A 20,273-nucleotide genomic window follows, 5' to 3' on the forward strand; every position below is an offset into this window, starting at 1 on the left:
TAAATGACTGTGAGACAGGCACATGGATGAAAGAAAAAGAGGGTCATGAGGTAGGGAGGGTTTAGTTTTCTTTTGCTGAGTATAAAGAAGTAGGGTCAACATCATGGGCCAAAGGGCTTGCAATGTCCAGTACATAACAGGCAAAACTCCTCCACCATCAAGAAAATCTACATGTAATGCTGTCTTTGGAGATCAGTAGCAATCATCAAGGATCTGCACCACCCAAAACATTCTTTGATCTCACTGCTGCCATCAGCAGAAAGGTACAGGTGCCACAAGACTCGTACCAGCAGGTTCAGGAACAGCTGCTACCCCTCCACCATCAGACTCCTCAACAACAAACTCAGAGACTCTTACTGTATACATTATTTATTACTGAATATTTTTTTCTGCACTGCACAGTTTGTGTACATATCTTTCTTTGTTTACATTTTTCTCTTTTGTATACATATCTTATTCATGAGTACAGTTTACAGTTACCAATAAGTAGAAATTCGGCCTGCCCTGCAGCAAAATTAATCTCAGGGTTGTATGTGATGTCATGTTTGTACTCTGTGACAAGAAATCTGAACTTTGAACTATGCATGACCTGTCTCAAGGTGCTAAAAGTGCAACCTTTTCTGGTTTTTTAGCACAAATAAATACCTTTGAATTTAATAGTGGAATGTTTCTCAGCAAACTTCCTATTAAGGGAAAATATGCCAGAAGTATGCATTGTAGCATCTTGTGCAACTTAAAGCATTTCCTTCACATGTTATCACCATGACTTGGCTAAATTCCGAATGTACCAGGTGGGATTTTTTTTGGGTGGTGTGGACGGAAAGAAAGCAGAAGGCACTAAGTTTTAAACCAGTAACCTGACTAAACACGACTACTGAAATGCTGGTTTTCTTGCAGTTGCAAGATTTTACTTGAATCCTTTCCTACTGGAATGCTTCAATTTCTGCTGAATCAAAAGAGACGTGATAATGATCTTAATGAGTTTGTCATCATTACCATATCACAACATGTACAGAGGCTCTGGAATTCTTGCTTGCTGCAGCAAAATATAACATACACCAACTACAGTGGTATAATTAAATTATCACAATATTCCAAGTCAGAAAAAGATTATAAATATAAAATAGATAAACAAATTTTCACAGCTGCAGTTCGTGCAAGACAAAAAAAAAGACATTTGAATAGTGCAGGCAGATCATTTGGTGTTTCCGGAGTGGTTTATGGTTCGAGCAAAATGTGGGATGTGGTGTTCAAGAAACTAAAAGTGCTAGTTTTCAGGCTTCTGAGGCTTATACTTGCAAGTAGCAGCATGAAGAGACTGTGGCCAGGGTGATGGGGAACCTTCATGATGTTGGCTGCCTTCTTGAGGTAGCATCTCATCTATCTTCAATGGATAGGAATGTTAGTACCCATGATGAATTTGGTAATGTTTGCCACTTTCTACAGGTTTCTGCTTTCCATGGAACCCAAGTTTCTAATCCAGGATGTGAAGCAACCAGACAGATGCCAGATAGAGAATTTGACAACATGCCAAACCTCAGATTTTTTTTTAATAGGAAGTAGAGGCATTAGTGCACCTTCTTCATGGTTGCCTTCATGTGGTGGCTCTGGGAGAGGTTGATGACTGGATTCCCAGGAACTTGAAGTAGTAACTCTCTCCACTGCCGTTCGACAGGACAGGTTGTGATCACTCAGCCTCCCCATCCTAAAATTCACAGTAAGCTCCTTGGTCTTGCTGACATAGAGAGCAAGATTTCTGTTCTGGCACCTCTCAATCAGATTCTGCATCTGCATCCTATATTCTGACTGATCATTATCTGTTATTCAGACAACAGTGGAGTAATTATCAAACTTAAATTTTATGTTGGAGCCAAACCTAGCCATGCAATTATGACAGGGAACATAGCAGAGGACTAAAGACACAGCCTTGGAAGCTGTGCTGATGGTCAGTGAGGTGATCTTGCTAATCTGCACTGATTGGGATCTGCCGATGAAATCATGAATCCAGCTGCAAAAGGACAAAAAGGTCCCAGATTCTAGACAACTATTCATTTTGCCGGTATGATGGCATTAAACGCTGAGTTGTAGTTAATAAACAAAAGCCTGACAATAAGCGTTCTTCCAATCCAAATGATCTGATGCAGAGGGCAGGACCAGCTAGATAGATGGCATTGACCTGTTAAGACAATAGACAAACTGAGGAGGGTCCAGGTCCTTCATGAGTCAGGAGTTGATTTGCTCCAAAACCAAATGCTTAAAGCACTTTATCCCTGTAAATGCAAGTGCCACTAGCCAATTGTCATTGAGGCAGTTTATCTAGTTCTTCTTGGCCACTGGTATGATGGATGTCCTTTAGAAGCAGGCGGAGACCTCAGAGCATAGGAGCAAGAGGTTGAAAATGTCAACAACACTTCAGCCAGTTGGTCCATGCAGGTTTTTATGATGTGGCCAGGTACCCTGTGTGGGCCAGGCAGTTTCTGAGGATTCACCCTCCTTGCGTTTCTTTTCATGTGAGCCTCAGAAACTGGAAGCACACAGCCACCAGGGACTGTGGGGGCTCACAAAGGAGCATTCATTGTTTACCCTTTCAAGGCAAGCATAGGAGGCATTGAACTCATCTAGAGGAGATGTTCTGCTGTTGGTGATACCACTTGTTTAGCCTTACAAGATGTGATGGCATGCAAGCCCTGCCACAGCTGAGACTCCACCATCGTCCAGTTTTACATTACACAACAGGAAGGGAATTCTGTATGCTAATCTGTCAGGGATTTATTCCAAGTGTGTAAAACAAAAGTAAAGATCAAGGTTCCGCTATTGTCATGTAATTACTATATTTAGGATGCAACCTACATGAAATTCTTTAACTTGGTCTACCCTAAAGCAGACAGGGAGTCGCCACTTTGTCCAGTGCCCCTCACAGAAATGAGGCCCCAGTGAGGAATGAAGTCGTGACCCATGGTTTACAACACCAGTGCTCTAACCATTGAGCTATCATCTTAAAACAAAACTTCAAAATGGCGATCCAAAGTAGCAGTTATATTTGATTTTTTAAGATGTAGGAGAAAACAATTGTCAAGATTTTGCATGCCTTCTTCATGTCCTGCACGATTTCAGTTAACCTTCCAAATTAAAATAAAGTTATAAAATATTCAGAACGATTTCAATTTAGGGTAATTAACATGAGGATACATCATCTTTGCATTCTTCGGTGACTTTGGTGGTAAATATGTTAGGTGGCTTAAAAGAGGAAAAGGTCTGGAAGAATTACCACAAGATGCAATTTGTATCTGCCATGAATGATGAGTGGGAGGCTGAGATCAGGACGGTGACAATGGCCTCAATTCAGATCACTCCTATTCAATGCAATCATGGTAGGCCCCCCATCTCCTAATAAAATACTCTTTCTTCCCCTTTACCCCTTGATGCCTTGTGTTTAAAAATCTATTTATTTAACAACTTCTTAAACATGCTCAGTAACTTGGTCTTCACAGCCGTCTGTGGCACAGAACTTGACAGGTTCAACACCGAGCAAAGAACCTTTCATCTCAGCCCCGTGTCTCACCCTGTAAGCTGAGACTAAGACCAAGTGTAGATTATTTTCTCCACTCTCCTATTGCCAGCCAGGGGAAACATCCTCCCTACATCCAGACTGTTATTCTCCATCAGAATTTTGTATATTTCAATGAAATCTCCTCTTCTTCTAAACTAGCAACTATACTCCTAGCCTTAGAGCAAATTAATCTACACATTGTTGTTTTTGTTATATAATTCAGACTCATTACTTATTATAAAAGATAACATTCCATAAGATGGGGAGGTGGAAATGGTGCCTCTTTGGGGATTACATTGGCTGCAAACTGACAAGTTTGATCTTGGAACACTATCAAACCTTTGATGAGCCAATTTGGCTCTCCATTGGAATTTTGGAGATACCTATGCCAGTGAGAACTAGGAACTCTTCTGCTTGGCTTCATAATAAATCTTTGGTAACAATTCTCCTATCGTAAGGCTCATGGGATAAACTGAAGTCTGGAAATCAAGGATTGCTCTCATTTAATATTTAATTTAGCCCATTCTTTTAACCTATTCTCTGGAGAAATAGTCTGAATATGTACATCCCAAGGCCAATGAGAAGTTACTGGTGCCAAAGCAAGCTTCACTTGCTTGGCAGATGATTGAAATTCCCTGCTCCTTGACCCTGGGGACATATTACATTGAAGATTAAAAGTTAGTAGGAAATGAGACGGCTATTTTAAAAGGGAAAACCACATCTGCTAAATCCCCAAATCTCTCCCCATTACCAGCAATAAAAATAGAAATCGCACAACAGGCAACATCTATGAAGATAGTAACAGAGTTATCATTTTTGCTCAATGACCTTTTATCTAAACTGGACGATGATAAAACAGCCTTCATAATGGAAAAACATTTTGCTTAAGAGGTCTTCGAGAACAGCAGCTCCGAAATAATCTGTAAGGAGTTTGTACGTTCTCCCCGAGTCTGCCTAGGTTTTCCCCAGGGGCTCCGGTTTCCTCTCACCATTCGAAACATCCTGGGGTTGTAGGTTAATTGGGTGTAAATGGACGGCACGGACTCATGGGCTGAAATGACTGTATGTCTAAATTTAAAATTTAGATTAAAAAAAAATAACAATGGGTGAGATGTTGAGGTCTGGTAGAATTATTAGTGCCCCCCAAAAATATCTTTAGCTTAAAATTAACTCAATCTTTAATTGTCATGACAGTTAAAAATTTGGTGGTTCTTTATAGACAAGGAGAATATATTGTGGAAATTTAGTCTGAAATAAAAAAAGCTTAAAACTCTTTTATGCAGCCTCCAACATTGCACACATGTTAATCATAAATACTCAATGCATGTTACATAAGATACGATCTTATGTATTCACCAGTACACAGTCAGCAGGAGACCAACGAGAAGTGGTACCTCATTTATCAAATGCTGTCTAACCATTTCAGGCATCACACCTATTTGCACCAAATTTCTGTAGCACTTACATTTTGCCAATTCAAAAGGAGACGTCACCACCTTTCAGTACACAAACTACTTCAGAACAGACAGGCAAGATATTAAAGTAATCATGGGAAAAGAGGACAAGTAAATTTTCCATCTTCTAGTTACTTGGCAGCAAGTAAAACGAATGCCCATACAAAACTTACAAGGATTTTATAAACACAATTAGCTAGCATGTGGTTTCAATGACTTAAAAATAGCTGGACCCTGTCATTATTACTGAAATCAACTTCTACTTTGTGCAGGTTAAGGAAGAAATTTGAAATCACAGCTGTTGCCAGTGATACCCTGCTGCAGGTTTTGCAAGTACATTCAAAACTACTTTTTTTTAAAACAGCATAAACTTTCACCATTTTATTCAATTTTTATTGATAACTGTTGAAAATTGATCCATGTGCTAAAAATGACAACTGTGTTTAAATGGCATTCTGATAAATTACTCTCTAAATCTTCCTCTCTGAAGATCATTTTAGAAATCTGGAGTTTGAAATTGCAATGGTATCTATTATTTCAACACATTGCAGAAAAAATACTTCAGAATACCTCTTCAATTTAAAAAAAATACAAATTAATACTAAATTTATGAAAAAAATTATTTATGCGAGGTCATTTGCAAAAATATACTCACATTAGCTAATAAGATTCTTCAACTGCAATTGGAATTGCATCATTTTTACACAGGTTACAACCTGGAGTTTAAGTTTGCCTGTGATCTTGACTGCAGGTATGGCCTTTCCAGCCACCCCATTACAATCATTTTGACCACTCTGCCCACTACAATATTCACTCCAATTCTTACCCACCTTGCTCTATTCTTGGAAGAATCCTGATTGTTTTCTACCAAGTGTTGGACATGACAAGATCTGATGTGAGAGAGTAAATACAAAAAATGCTAGAGGACCTCACCCGATCAAACTGTGTCTATATATTTAATAAATAAATAAATAGATAAATATTATTAAACCAATGTTTATATATCTTTATCTCCTATGAATGCTCTATGACCTGCTAAGTTCCTCCAGCATTTTTGAGTTTTTACTACAATCACAGTGTCTACTGATTTTCATGTTTCACTCTAATATGAAAATTTTAAAAAACTGATTATCATTTTGCAACATGCAAAAGGAGCTCCAATACTGGCCTTCATGAGCCAAATAAGTACAAGCCTATTTAACAATTTGCAGGGCCCTTCAAAAATGAATTGCACTACTTCTTGGCATTTCTACAATTCATGTAACTTCCAAAAAGATGTTAGATTTAAGAGCATGACAGAACCTTGAAACAGTGACCTTTTTAGGATTACATTTTTTAGAAAGTACGTACAAAACTAAACCAACAATTACCTGCTGCATCTAAAAGTACATACATGATGCTGAATTACAAAAAAAAAATCATAACATCATTTTAGTTTAGCCACAGTTGGTTCAGCTTAAAGATAAACTGACAAGAATTTCATACCCAAATAGTCGTCCATGGAAAATTTATCATTGTCCCATATTTGAATGAATAGTTTTGGTGGTGTCCTGAACTCTGTTTTGTCAAGACTCCAAAAGTTTTCCTGGAACAGAAAAAGCAAGCCAATATGGATGACCTATTTCACATTAATCTTTTTCCTTTCACCTTTTACATGAAGCCATCTGTGTAATAGTTTACGCTTTGTGAAAGGATAAATAGAATCAGATTTGGTTGCAGATGTTTGGAATTGCTAACATCTTGGCGATTTATAAAAATATTTTACTGGAGCAAGCAACTTAATTCAGTCGAATATTTTCTACATGTATAAATTCTGCAGTAAAATGATTTTATTTTGCCTTTTACAAATATGGCATGCACACTCAAAATCTAAACACCTGGTTTAAGCACACACAACCAGCTGTATGCTGTCAAATTAGAGGGAGCTAGGAAGATAGCTGACGTAAGTACAAAAGTAGAACACTACAAGGTTACGATAATGATTCATTTTTTTGGATCCAAAGTAAGAGAGGTCAGTTAGATACGACCCTTGCTAGCCTCAACCATTTCTTCATGCAGCAGTATTCTCACACAATGCTGCATAAATAACTGCTCACAGCAAGGGTTACACTCAAATGGCTGTTAGCATGAATAGAAAGAATGTACACTTACAAAATGAGAGGAAATGGTGCAGGGCAGAGGACAATAGACCTCCCTATGGGAACTTCTGTTCCACAAGGAGGACTGGTGTCAAACCAACACAACTGCCCTGTGGGGATAGCAGCACTCAGCAATGACTGTACTTGAACCTGAACATTCCAGAGAAGGCCATGCTAAATTCATACCTTTGACTTTGTCCTCTCTTGAGCCATACTGACAAAATAAAAGAAACTGTTGCCTCAAGTCAGACATGAGCGATCAGCCCTCCCAGATTTTCTGCTCGGTCTGACAAAGGTTTTGCTAATTGTACAGCAAGACAACGTCTAAAAGAGTCTGCCTCACATTCTTTAGGCATTTCCGTGGCCTAGCTATACCACGGGGTGTTTTGTGGAATCTAAAAACTCACCTTTTTGGATATAACACAAAGCTGTTCAGCTGGAAGGAACTCAAATGGGAAAACAAATCTCCAATTGAAGTTTCCCTCTCCTCCTAGGGACCTGTAGTGCACGTCTGTCTTCTGCTTCTCATCGTCAAGCCCACCCATCCAGCTAAAAAAATTCAAAAGAAACACAAAAAATACAATTAGATTTGTACTAAATAATAGTTTTTTTTAAAAAAGGCCTATTCCAAGTAGTAATGACTTTGACAGAGGATGTTTGGAGACACATAACTGTCAAAGTTGATGCAGAATTCCCACGTAAACTCCCAATTACATTCTATAAATTATAAATGCAGGTGCAGGAGAAACTGGGATGCCATAAAAGAAAAGGACTTTGAGAATTGAAAGTTAGCAAAAGTAGGTCTGGCTGGAGCAGAACCTCTCTTGGTGCATTCCCTCTTCATCCCCCAATTTTTACAATGCTTGAAGCAATTTGCAAGAGTAAGGGTGATTATGGTGAGCAATGGGACATCTTGAACGTCTGAACAAATGGGCACCAGAGTAGCTCCATTGCAGTTCATTCATATTGAGTTAATCACCAGGTTAATAAAATGTAAGTATTGTAGTAATTATTGGGCTCAACATCCTGCCATCCATTTAACAAGCAGCTAATGTGCAAGTCAAAATTAAAAATAATGGATCAGATTTGCTTTATGAGCTATGGCTCTACATCAGACTGCTGTCCATCCACCTTCCAGTGTTCTTTACACTTTCAACTTTTACATCCAAGTACCACAGCAGAGGTACTAAACATGTCAGGGGGCAAATGCTGACACATCTGCCCTTTCAGTCTGCTGCTAAACTCATCACTAATTGAAGGTGACACTTGTACTCAAGTGGCAACTCCATTCACCTGAACAGGGGTCAACATTTTTTTTCATTAAGGTTTTGGTTTACTTTATTCACTGCAACATCAAATCTATTACTATTTAAAAAAAAAGATTATTTAAGCCATTTGGCTTTTCATTATCTTTGAACTTCAGAGGCCATTGACCACATTAAGCCATCCGAGTTGTGCTGTAGGTAGCACCTCTGGTTGTTTTAGGTAAGGAGCAGGTTCTGGGATGGAGGACAACCTGCCCTCATTAAAGGCAAGTTCCTGGTTTAGTGAAGCAAACAACAGTGGTTTTAATGAACCACTGTAAGGCAATTTTCACATCAAGAATATGGCTCTCTGTTTTATAAAGTTCAAGACATGGATAAATTCTTCATTGATCTTGTGTACTTTGGACATAATGACCAGCTTCACTCTTCTTAAAATTATCAAACGAATCAAGGGTATTACTAGAATGCCTGGTTGCACAAAAAACAGAAAAATGCTGAGGCCAATGGATGTAGTGAAAATTCAAGAAAAACAAGGTACACATACTGACAGACCAAACAGAGGTGCAGACAAGACTGAAGCAGATACAAGAGATATTGATGTTGTTATCAGCATAGCCCAAGTTTCCAAGTCTACACTTATCCGAGACAAAAAAGGTAATTGAAAGACTACAATGAGATAAACTACATCAGCCAAGTATAGGAAATTCCAAGTTCTTGAAATAGATCTACTACTAAATATGAAACATTAATACTGGCATCACCCAGTCTTATAATTACACAAGGTATTTTCTTCTAATGGTCACTGTTAAAATGTGACATGTTAAAAAGTGCAGTGCTGGCCATTGGTTCTTAACTTGTACTCAACGTTAATAATATGTGGAAAACGAGGCAAGGCCTGATTAGACCTCTCTTGTGTAGGTAAGTAAAGTAGCTCCATGGAAAAATGCAATATTTTACAGATTACCATAGTGCACATAGATAGATGGGAAAACATTTAAACAACAAAAAAAAGCATTTCAGAGATTATAACAAACTGCAGTAAAATATCTTTTGGTATTCCATCCCCAAGGATCCCCATGTCCTGGTCATTTTCAGGACATCTCAATTAAGCTCTTAAGTTAAACATGCATTTAACCCTAGTTAATGAACACACACAGGACATGTCGTCTTTCCCAAATTAATTTCTTGATAGTTTTTGTATTCCTTCCAAATGTCATATACAGTAGCTCCAATATTTTTTAATCTATATTAACTTCATCCAGAGCTAAAGGCTGGAGCTCACCCCACCTACGAAGGCTTCTATCTCATTAGGAAATGTTTAGAAGATTGGTAAGAACTTCTCCACTATCTCCATCAGTACCGAAGCACCACAGGGCTGTGTTCTTCGCTCCCTGCTCTACTCACTTTACACCTACCTACGACTGTGCAGCTCGGTACGACAGTAACACCATCTACAAATTTACTGATTGTACCAAAGTAGTGAGTTGTGTAAAGGAAGGGGATGAGTCAGTATACAGGATGGAGATTGCAAACTTCACCAAATGGTTCACCAACAATCTTGCACTCAATGTCACAAACTAAAGAGCTGATAGTTGACTTCAGGAAAGGAAAGCCAGAGATATACAATCCAGTGATCATTGGGGGATCAGAGATGGAGAGGGTGCGCAAATTTAAGTTTTTGGGAGTCACCATCTTGGGGAATCTTTCCTGGACCCAACACACCAATGGCATCATGAAGAAAGCAAGTCTGTGCCTGTACTTCCTCAGAAGTTTGCGGAGCTTTGTAATGACACCAGAAACCCTGGCAAATTTCTAAAAACATGTGGTGGAAAGTGTGCTGATTGCATCATGGTCTGGTATGGGAACACCAATACCCCTGAGTGTAAATCCCTCCAACAGCCCAGGAAATCATGAGCAAAACCCTCCCCACTAAAGGGAATGCTGTCGTTGGTGAGCCATACCACTCAGCACATGCTCTGTTCTCATTGCTGCCATCAGGGAAGAGGTACCACCAGGTTCACGAACAGCTGCTACCCCTCCACCATCAGACTTGTCAATGACAAACTCAATCAGAGACTCGTTTAAGGACTCTTACTTCTGCACTTTATTGATTTTCTTTTTTATTCTAACACCTAATAGCCTGAATATGTCTGAGATTGTCTGATCTTGGAAGCTAAGCAGACTCAGGACTGGTCAGCACTTGGAAGGGAGACCGCCTAGGAACACCAGGTTTCTGTGAGGGGTGCTGGACAAAGTGGCAACTCCTGACTGCCTTATGGTGAAAGAATTTCATGTATGTTACATTCTAAATGTAATATTACGTGATGATAATGGAACCTTTACCTTTATTCTTTCTATTGCAGAGTCAGGTTGTTTAGATTCGTTATCTGTTTACAGTTCTTTATCTGTTTACATATTTGAGCTACGTAGTTTAATTTTGCACTACTTCTGCCGCGCCTGCAGGAAAAAGGAATCTCAGGGTTTTATGTAATGTAATGTATGTACTCTGACAATAAACCTGAAATGTTCTTTCATTCTTTACCTAAAGCAAGTATATTACTTTAGTCCTTTTACCCTCCTAGTCTCCCTCACACACACTGCATACAAGCTTTCAAGTTTTCCCTCTCTGCTTAAGGTTACCAACAGTCTGACCCAACAGTCCTCAGGCAGTTTGTTGCTAATTCAATTGTATATCAAGATTCTTCATGACTTGAAAGAAAAATCTGTCTAATAATCTGAGCGGTGGGTTTTGCATGATGCACGTCGATGAGTTGGGGAAAAATCACAACAAAGAAAATGGAAAATACTTGGCACATCAGCAGCATCTTTGGAGGCAAACTTAATATTTCAGTCAATGGCCTTTCAACAGAACTGGGAAAAGATGGGAAAAGGGAGGCATGACGTCACATACAACCCTGAGATTCTTTTTCCTGCGGGCAAGACAGAATTACCACTTATTACCAGTGCAATAAAAAACCTAATTCAATGTACACATGTAAACAAATAAAGAAATGTAAACAAACTGACTGCAATACTAAAATACAAAAGTAGAGATCTTTAAATGAGTCCTTGATTGAGTTTGTTGTTGAGGAGTCTGATGGTGGAGGGGGAGCAACTGTTCCTGAACCTGGTGGTACGAGTCTTGTGGCACCTAGACCTCTTTCCTGATGACAGCAGCAAGAACAGAGCGTGTGAAATTCCTTTGTTAAATTAAGTACATTGCAATTTTAGCAAAGTTAAAGTCTTAACCCATGGCATTTTACTATGTGTGATTTGAAGGTTCCTGAAGCAACATCAGGAAACCCATTCAATTAGATTATGGCTATGTCCCTGCCCGGTTTCTAAACACTGCCTAACAAAAGATTATCCATGTCTGTTTTGACTATTTTTGCTGAGGTAGTAAAAGTAGTTTTGAGGGCACGTTTCCCAGATTTCAAGCAACTTTTGCTGAGAAAAATATTTCTTGAAATCACCCTGATTAGGCTACCTCCAATTTTAAGGTTATGGCCTCTTGTCTTAAATTCTCCAAACAAAAAGAAACAGTTGCCCCATCAAATCTTTTAAACATCTTAAAATCATCTCAATTAGATAACTCCTTAAATAATCTTTCATCAAGGTATACATCTAGTCAATGTAATTACGGTAGTTCTCCATTTAAGACTTAGTTCTGTGAATGATATTCAGTTACTGAAAGAAAAATCTAAAATATGGGTGGATAGCAGTGCTCAGAAATGAAACCCATTCTTGCAATTAGATATTTTATTGAATTAAATATTCAGCCACAAAAAAAAGTCAGTCAGGTTTGAGAAATACTAATTTCACTGTACTTATGCAAGAGGAGTGCTGAATATAACAACAACAGAAATCACGTTTGGCAACATCTGGTTCACTAATTTAAAAGATTCTCTTCACCCGAATGAACAAGAAAGGTATTTCAATCAAATTGTTCTAATTTTGAATGGTTAAACTATTAAATCAGATTACACACATGAGATCCAAGTGTCTGAATAGACACTGACATATTGTAAAACTTGGCATGCCCATACTTAGTTACAGAATACTGCTGTTTATACAATTTTAGAAGCATCAGTAATTTAACATTTCCCTCCACCCCATCCCCCAGATTATTATATTCACTACCACAAGGGAGATGTCATGAATCTGCTGCTGTCAAATGTTTTAAAGATTGTTGTATTAACAAGTTAGAATATTGGTTTCAAAAAATGTACAAATTAACAATGGATTTACCTTGTATAAAATTTAAATATATAGGAGGATTAAATATGGACCGAAAGCAAGTCATTCTATCATTAAAAAAGTTTGGCTTGAATCTCATTTTCTTTTGGTGTTAAATTAAAAAAAAAAAATGACAATTTAGACATACAGCATGGTGACAGGCCCTTTTGGCCCATGAGCCCATGCCACCCAATTACACCAAATTGACCTACAACCCTGCTATATTTTGAAGGCTGGGAAGAAACCGGAGCACCTGGAGAAAACCCACGCAGATATGGGGAGAACATACAAACTCCTTACAGACAGCGCAGGATTCTCGAACCCCAGTGCCAGTCACTGGCGCTGTAAGTTATGATGGGGGAAGAAACATGATGTGGGATGTTTATTACTACATCATAAGGTGGAGCTGTAAAAGCGTTGCCCCAAGTGTAACGCCAACTGTGCTGCCCTGGTGTTGGTTCAGTTCTGAGCTATCCCCCTCAAACCATCATCATCCTTGGTGGAAACTGAATGTTATTTTAACAACCAAAAATCATGAAATGCATGGGTAATGACATTAAAATAATACCCACATCATGAACCAACCCCCCCCCCCACCAATTACATTCCAATGTAATAGAATAAAATGCGACTTATCAATTGTCCAAGGATAATTTCTGAATTTTAAAAAACAAAATATATTGTCAAGCATTTTATTACTGAAGAAAAAATGTTAGCTTTTTGTTCCAGTTACCACGTGCAAAATCCACAATTTAAGGTCGATATGCAGTGCCACCATCTGGCACCAATCCATAAATCTGTTTTTAAACATTGATGTTGTGATAAATCTTATGTAGCTAAAGGTTATTTTAATAAAATTTAATTATGCATTGCATCAAATTAATGTATTTTCATAGTGTCAGATTTGACAGACAAGGATTATAAAAAGTGGTTGTACTTATCACATAATTGCTTCCCAATAAACAAGTCAAAATTTTCCGAAGGAAATGAAACTGTGGCATTGACACAAAATACAAGCTTCCCTGTGGTATAATAAATGTGTGTTACGACCATCATCCATAACAAGGTGCCACAGGTACCATTAGCACTCCTATGTGCTATATAAATCAAATAGGGCATTAAAAAGGTGTCTCGGGCATTCTCTGTGGCATGCAGACCACATGAAGATCCCATCTGCTCGACTGACACTACACAAGCTGAAGGCTTAGGCTACCATGTAAGAAGAAGATTAAACCTACATCCATCAAGATGAAAGATAATTATTGTCTTTGTCAGACACCACCTGTTTCTGCAGCATTCTTGAACTCAAAAGGACAAGCTGAAACTTTCCTCTGAAGTTCATGTTTGACAGTAGCTTCGGGCATTTGTTTCATACCTGTACTGCAGCCTCTGCCTGCACTCCAGCATCTTGCTGGCTTCATATACATTGTACGGATGGTATCTGCTCATCCACATACCTCACAACAACAAAATGAAATGTGATGTCGTTTCCTTAAAATACTTAGGTCAGGCACTAATTCTTCACTTAGAAAGTAATTTTGATTTTAAAATTCCTTTCCATATACAGAAGCTCCACCATGTAGAAAAAGTAGATTTCCTTCAATACCTTTATTTTTATAAATAAAACACTGAAATTTAGAAAGTTGTTCCAAGCCCTGTTCACTTATCAACACCATGTGCTCATAGATCTATCCTTGATCAGGTTTGAGCAAATCTTGATTTTAAATCTTCTACATTCTCTTCCAATTTGCTAGATGCACCCTCAGCTGTTTTGGAAACATTTTAGTTCGGTTTCTTTCCTCCTCTTAGTTCTATAAAGACAATTGCTTTTGGGCAAGCCTTTGATCATTTGGCGCAACTTCCAGTTGAGATTTGATGTCAAGGTTTGTTTAATTGCATGCTTGTGAAATGTTTATAAATGAAAATGGGGATTATTCCAATTGAGTATCTTTCTTGAGTTGAGGTGAAGTACGAAGAAATGCATAATTTTACCGTGCAGTATCAGAGCAGAACGTGACCAAAATCATCTTTAATGTTAGAGTTAAATAATCTCAGAATATTTTAGCTATAAGATTTGAGACAATGGCCTGAATTGGCATTGGGTTCTCTGCCTCAAGCCCAAAAGTACCTAGGATGGATTCAGTCGTAAAAACACAAAGCTGGGGAAACTCCACAAGTCAAATAGTGCACTTTATACAGCAAAGTTAAAGATACATAACCAACATTTCAGGTTTGAGCCCTTCATCAAGCACAAAACAGTGATTATGTATCTTTATCTTTGCTATATAAAGTACACTATTTGACTTGTGGAGTTTCCCCAGCTTTGTGCCTTTTGCTTCAATCTTTCGTGTTTTACTCATGGATTCAGTGGGTCCAATATGCTGATGCTTAGGACCCCAGAAACCTGCAGCAAAGTCTCTGAAGCATCAAGATAGTGCAGGAAAGAGGTCCCACTCCAAAAAAAACACCCCAGACAAATAAAGCTGGAAGCAGGGTTTAGTCTCTTTTCGAGGTGGTCACTGATTTTGACTTAGAAAAATGTTTCTATCCAGAGACATTAAAATGGAAGAGAATGAAGAAAATTAACAACTTGGAAAACTAAAAAGTTTAACATGAAGTAAAATCATTTAAAGACACTGACCATCCCTTTTGTCTCCTTAACTTTTGCCTGGGACTGCTCTTTGAAATCAATCTCCTAAGATTTTGGCTTGTAATGCCCTTTGAAATCAATGAAGTGATGCAAGTAAAACTTTCATTGCATCTGCATACTGCACTTGTACACATAACTATAAATTCTCACTCATTCATTGAGATCCTGAATCCTATATTGGGATTGTCATGGCATAGGATTAGACAGGCAAGTCCTTTGAGTGATGCACCACCAACTTGAAAATCCTGTCGAGTCCTGGATCTGCCACAGCAGAGTGCAGTAGTTCTAACACTGCCCAACACCTGGTTTACAACTGCCTGAGGATTCATACTGGGGAGACTTTTCTGTTCTGCCTAGGTTCAAAATCTAAAGTAGACAGAACAGTTTCTGAAAATACTGAAAAACCTTTGTGGTTCAGATTGCAAGTGCATTTTGAAAATTAGAAACATGATAAATATCCACTATGGCAAGGTGACAGTACCAATAGGGCAGCATGGTTGGCTTAGCAGTTAGTGCAATGCCTTTATAGCACCAGAGAACGGGACCAGACTGGAGTTCGAATCCCGCACTGCCTGTAAAGAGTTTGTACATTCTCCCCATGACTGTGTGGGTTTTATCTGGGGGATCCAGTTTCCTCCCACTGTTCAAAACATACGGGGGTTTAGGTTAATTGGGGTAAATTGGGTGTCATGGGCTCATGGGCAGAAATGGCCTGCTACCGTGCTGAATGTCTAAATAAATAAAATACAACTGGAGTCAAAGTGAGGTGATTTTGCTGATAGTTTTGTAGTGGTACTTAGTACCAACACTAGTAATCAGCATAGGGAATATGGACAGATTATCCTCAATCAGTTCTACTTGAACCCTATACTTTACCCGCCACGATAAGTACATTTTTGAAGTACAGTACAGCAGAATGGGTGTTCTCAGAAGATTGATCCCGAAGCTCTGTCTAGAACAATCCTGATGTTGTTATTGGTCAGCTCACCACCAAAGACTTCTGAACAGTTTTAAAATGATTGTTCAGAGACATTTCAAATTGTTTTAAAATGTAACCACCCTCAAGAGAAAATACTGAAAAAATTAAGATTAAGCAAACTAAAGAATGGAAACAAACCCACATATCTTCACATAGCTTTTACATCAAGACTAGAAAATCTATTTTTATACACAGGGGTGCACAACATACACCAGCCTTCCCCAGTGTAAAGCTGACAAGGTCAGATGTGGTGGATCCAGTCCCTCACTTTGGGATTTAAAAAAAAAGTTTCATCCCTGGATGTGGTGCCACTTGTGCTGGATATACATCAGCAAATTAACAGAAGCAGGAACAAGCCCATTCTGTCACTCATGGCCTGCTTCATCCATCTCTTTTATTTTTGTATTAATCCCATATACCTGGACTTCCTTAATATCTACTCTCAGTTTTGACTACATACAATGACAGAACAACCTCCATTTTCAGAGACAGTATATACATCGGGCACACAAAACTCAAAATGGTCAACCAGTTTACCTATCTCGGCTGCACCATTTCATCGGATGCAAGGATCGACAACGAGATAGACAACAGACTCGCCAAGGCAAATAGCGCCTTTGGAAGACTACACAAAAGAGTCTGGAAAAACAACCAACTGAAAAACCTCACAAAGATTAACGTATACAGAGCCATTGTCATACCCACACTCCTGTTCGGCTCCGAATCATGGGTCCTCTACCAGCATCACCTACGGCTCCTAGAACACTTCCACCAGCATTGTCTCCGCTCCATCCTCAACATTCATTGGAGCGACTTCATCCCGAACATCAAAGTACTCGAGATGGCAGAGGCCGACAGCATAAAATCCACGCTGCTGAAGATCAAACTGCGCTGGGTGGGTCACGTCTCCAGAATGGAGGACCATCGCCTTCCCAAGATCGTGTTACATGGCGAGCTCTCCACTGGCCACCGTGACAGAGGTGCACCAAAGAAGAGGTACAAGGACTGCCTAAAGAAATCTCTTGGTGCCTGCCACATTGACCACTGCCAGTGGGCTGATACCGCCTCAAACCGTGCATCTTGGCGCCTCACAGTTCGACGGGCAGCAACCTCCTTTGAAGAAGACCGCAGAGCCCACCTCACTGACAAAAGACAAAGGAGAAAAACCCAACACCCAACCCCAACCAACCAATTTTCCCCTGCAACCGCTGCAACCGTGTCTGCCTGTCCCGCATTGGACTTGTCAGCCACAAACAAGCCTGCAGCTGACGTGGACATTACCCCTCCATAAATCTTCGTCCGCGAAGCCAAGCCAAAGAAAGATATACAAAGATACACCTGCCAAACACCAAATTTCATGACTTGTTTATGACAATAAATTCTGATTCTGAAAATTCTCAGGTTCTGAATGGCAGTCTCCTTTTTTTGAGACCCTGACCCCAGTCCTAGGCACCACCATCACCACACCACCAATGGAAAACAAATTTATCCTGTTGATCCCCTAATTTCGTACCTTTCAATTGGATCATCTTTTTTTTGGGAACATTTTATTTTTGATTTTCAAAGACTCATAAAAATTCAAACAAACAGCCCAATCTCTCTGAAAGATAGTAATAACATACAGAGTCTATTTTTTCCCCTACCCCTCTACCCTCCTTCCCATACCCTAATACCACAAAGATTATATAAACTAAACAAAAACAAATAACTAAATATCAGTAAAGTCTGGATCATCTATTTCTGGGAAGATTATAGCCCCAAACACTCAAATTCCCTACACATGCCAAACCCAATGTCTCCCGGAACCAATCTCATGAATCTTTGCTGTGATCCCTCCATTGCAACTGTATCCTTCTTTAGGTCAGGAGATTAAACCAATATTCTAAATGCTGTCAATTGGGGCCCAAAGTTTCTCCCCTTTTAAATTTAAAATTTCTTGCAATAAAGGGTAACAAACAATTTTCCCTTTATTTGCTTGCTAACCCTGCATATTGATTTCTATAAATTGAGTAAGAGAACACCAAGAATACACCATTCCTATGTTATTTTCCCAGGTAGGTAACTGAAGGTTGCATATTATCCTTCATCTGCTATGTGATTGGCCATTCAGTTGGAGAGCCCTCATCACTTCTAAGTGTTCCTGCATCCTGCTCACAATCCATTGTGCCACCCAGATTGGTATCTTCAGCAAAATTGGACATAGTTCATCTGATACCCTCATTCAAATCATTTTTATATTCTTATCTAGGTCGTGAACATCAAAGGTCTCCAGGCAGATTCCTGGAGGCAGCCCATTGGTTACAAGCTCCCAACCTGTTCATGACTTGTTTAGTCCTATCATTTCCTGTTTCTTAATCAATCCTAAATATTATTCCCAGACTTATCATGTTTTACAATCTTCTGAAGTTCCAAATACATCACATTAATTGATTTATCCTTTACTACTCTGGACTGAAATTAGGAACCACAGTTGACAAATCAGTAGCAATCTGCTGAGGGGAAATGGAGCAGATAAGGCAGCCCCCCTCCCCAAGTGATAGATGAGTAAATATTTGCTGCTCATTTAATATACTCATGGGAAATAATTTTAATGGTTCTATCACCATACTACCATCAGTAAATTTCCAGCCCCATTTGGAGGAATTTTTGAAAAGAACATTTACTTTTACATTAATAGTATTCTCCAAGGATACATTGGTCACCCTCAGAGATTGAAGAGAGAATCCAGAGTGGGAAAGATTGAAAAGGAGATGACCAGCTTCAGTTCCTCCTTGTGGACTAAATGAGGATGTTCTGCAAAGCATCTGCCTCAATCTGCATTTGGTGGTCATCTTTGAGCACTGAAAGCTAATTGACTGGGACAAATCTCTGCAGTTCTGTCTTAACCAGCCAAAAGCATGAGGGATAGTTGTTCTGTGAACAAGCTCATAGACAGTGATGAGAAAAAAAACCATAAGAGTTTGGATCCACAATCAGGAAAGAAGCACCAGGCTAATTTTGGCATTCCTGCCATTATAAAATGACCATCTTTCTCATACTTTATTACAACATAGGTAGTTATTTGGCTCAGGGTCTGTGCCAATGCTCAAAGCAATCCTATTCCCTACAACCCATTCTCACAAACCTGCTATTTCCCCATTCTTCCGCCCTCTAATTATTCTACCACCCACCTGCGCACAATACAATTTACAATCATCAATTGGCCCAAGATCCAGCATGTCTTTGGAAACTAGTTTATCTCAGGTAAACAGGACTCTATACAACAGTGGTTCTTTCCAGTCACATACCACTTTAAGTATTCCCTATGTGATTAGTAAGGGATTGCTTAAGGTGCTATGTGGGTAGAAAGAAAAAAATTGAAAACCACTCTTTTAATCGTACTTCATTGACTTGTTATGTGCACGGTTTAATAACTCCAAAGGAAATGGGCCAATGACAATTTTTCTCAAGCAAAATATTTTAGTAACAATTAGGTCTAGAGCCGTGATTCTCAACCTTCCCTTCCCACTCACATACCACCTTAAGCAATCCCTTACTAATCACAGAGCACCGATAACATAGGGATTGTTAAAGTGGTATGTGACTGGAAAGAAAAAGGTAGAGAACCACTGCTATACAAGAACCCAGTCTTTGTGGCAATCCAACTGCAATCTTTGTCCCAGTACCAGTCACACCTCAACCCAAGTTGCTTCATTACAGCTAGCACATTAGTATCTGCTCCCATATTGGAAAGTTTCCCTCCATATTCCATTCATAAAATTTCTTACAATTTATCTCTCATCAGCTTAATCTGAATTATCAGCAGACAAAATGAGCAGCGAGTTGACAGGTGTTTTCATGTAGCAGTTGTCTAAGACATCATTACAACCTGGCCTAAATATGAATTAAAGAACTGAATTTTGCAGGCAGGACTAACAGGCAAACTCAATTGACATCAGGATAACATTTGTTCCTTGTAGCATCAAGGAACCTTAGTTAATTGAAATCAATAGAAAATCAAG

At 39.0% G+C, this 20,273-nt stretch overlaps 1 protein-coding gene across 1 annotated transcript in view; it reads right to left on the reverse strand.

Annotated features, from left to right (window-relative positions):
* LOC138744412 (myoferlin-like) overlaps nt 1–20,273 on the reverse strand; it is a 249,348-nt gene that overhangs the window by 19,970 nt on the left and 209,105 nt on the right. The window contains exons 49-50 of the mRNA XM_069900547.1: nt 7,550–7,691; nt 6,490–6,589 (exon numbers count right to left, since the gene is read on the reverse strand). Coding sequence (XP_069756648.1) covers nt 6,490–6,589; nt 7,550–7,691 — 242 coding nt within the window. The remainder of the gene's footprint in view (nt 1–6,489; nt 6,590–7,549; nt 7,692–20,273) is intronic.

Source organism: Narcine bancroftii, chromosome 10 (genome assembly GCF_036971445.1).
Source record: "Narcine bancroftii isolate sNarBan1 chromosome 10, sNarBan1.hap1, whole genome shotgun sequence".
NCBI lineage: Eukaryota > Metazoa > Chordata > Chondrichthyes > Torpediniformes > Narcinidae > Narcine > Narcine bancroftii.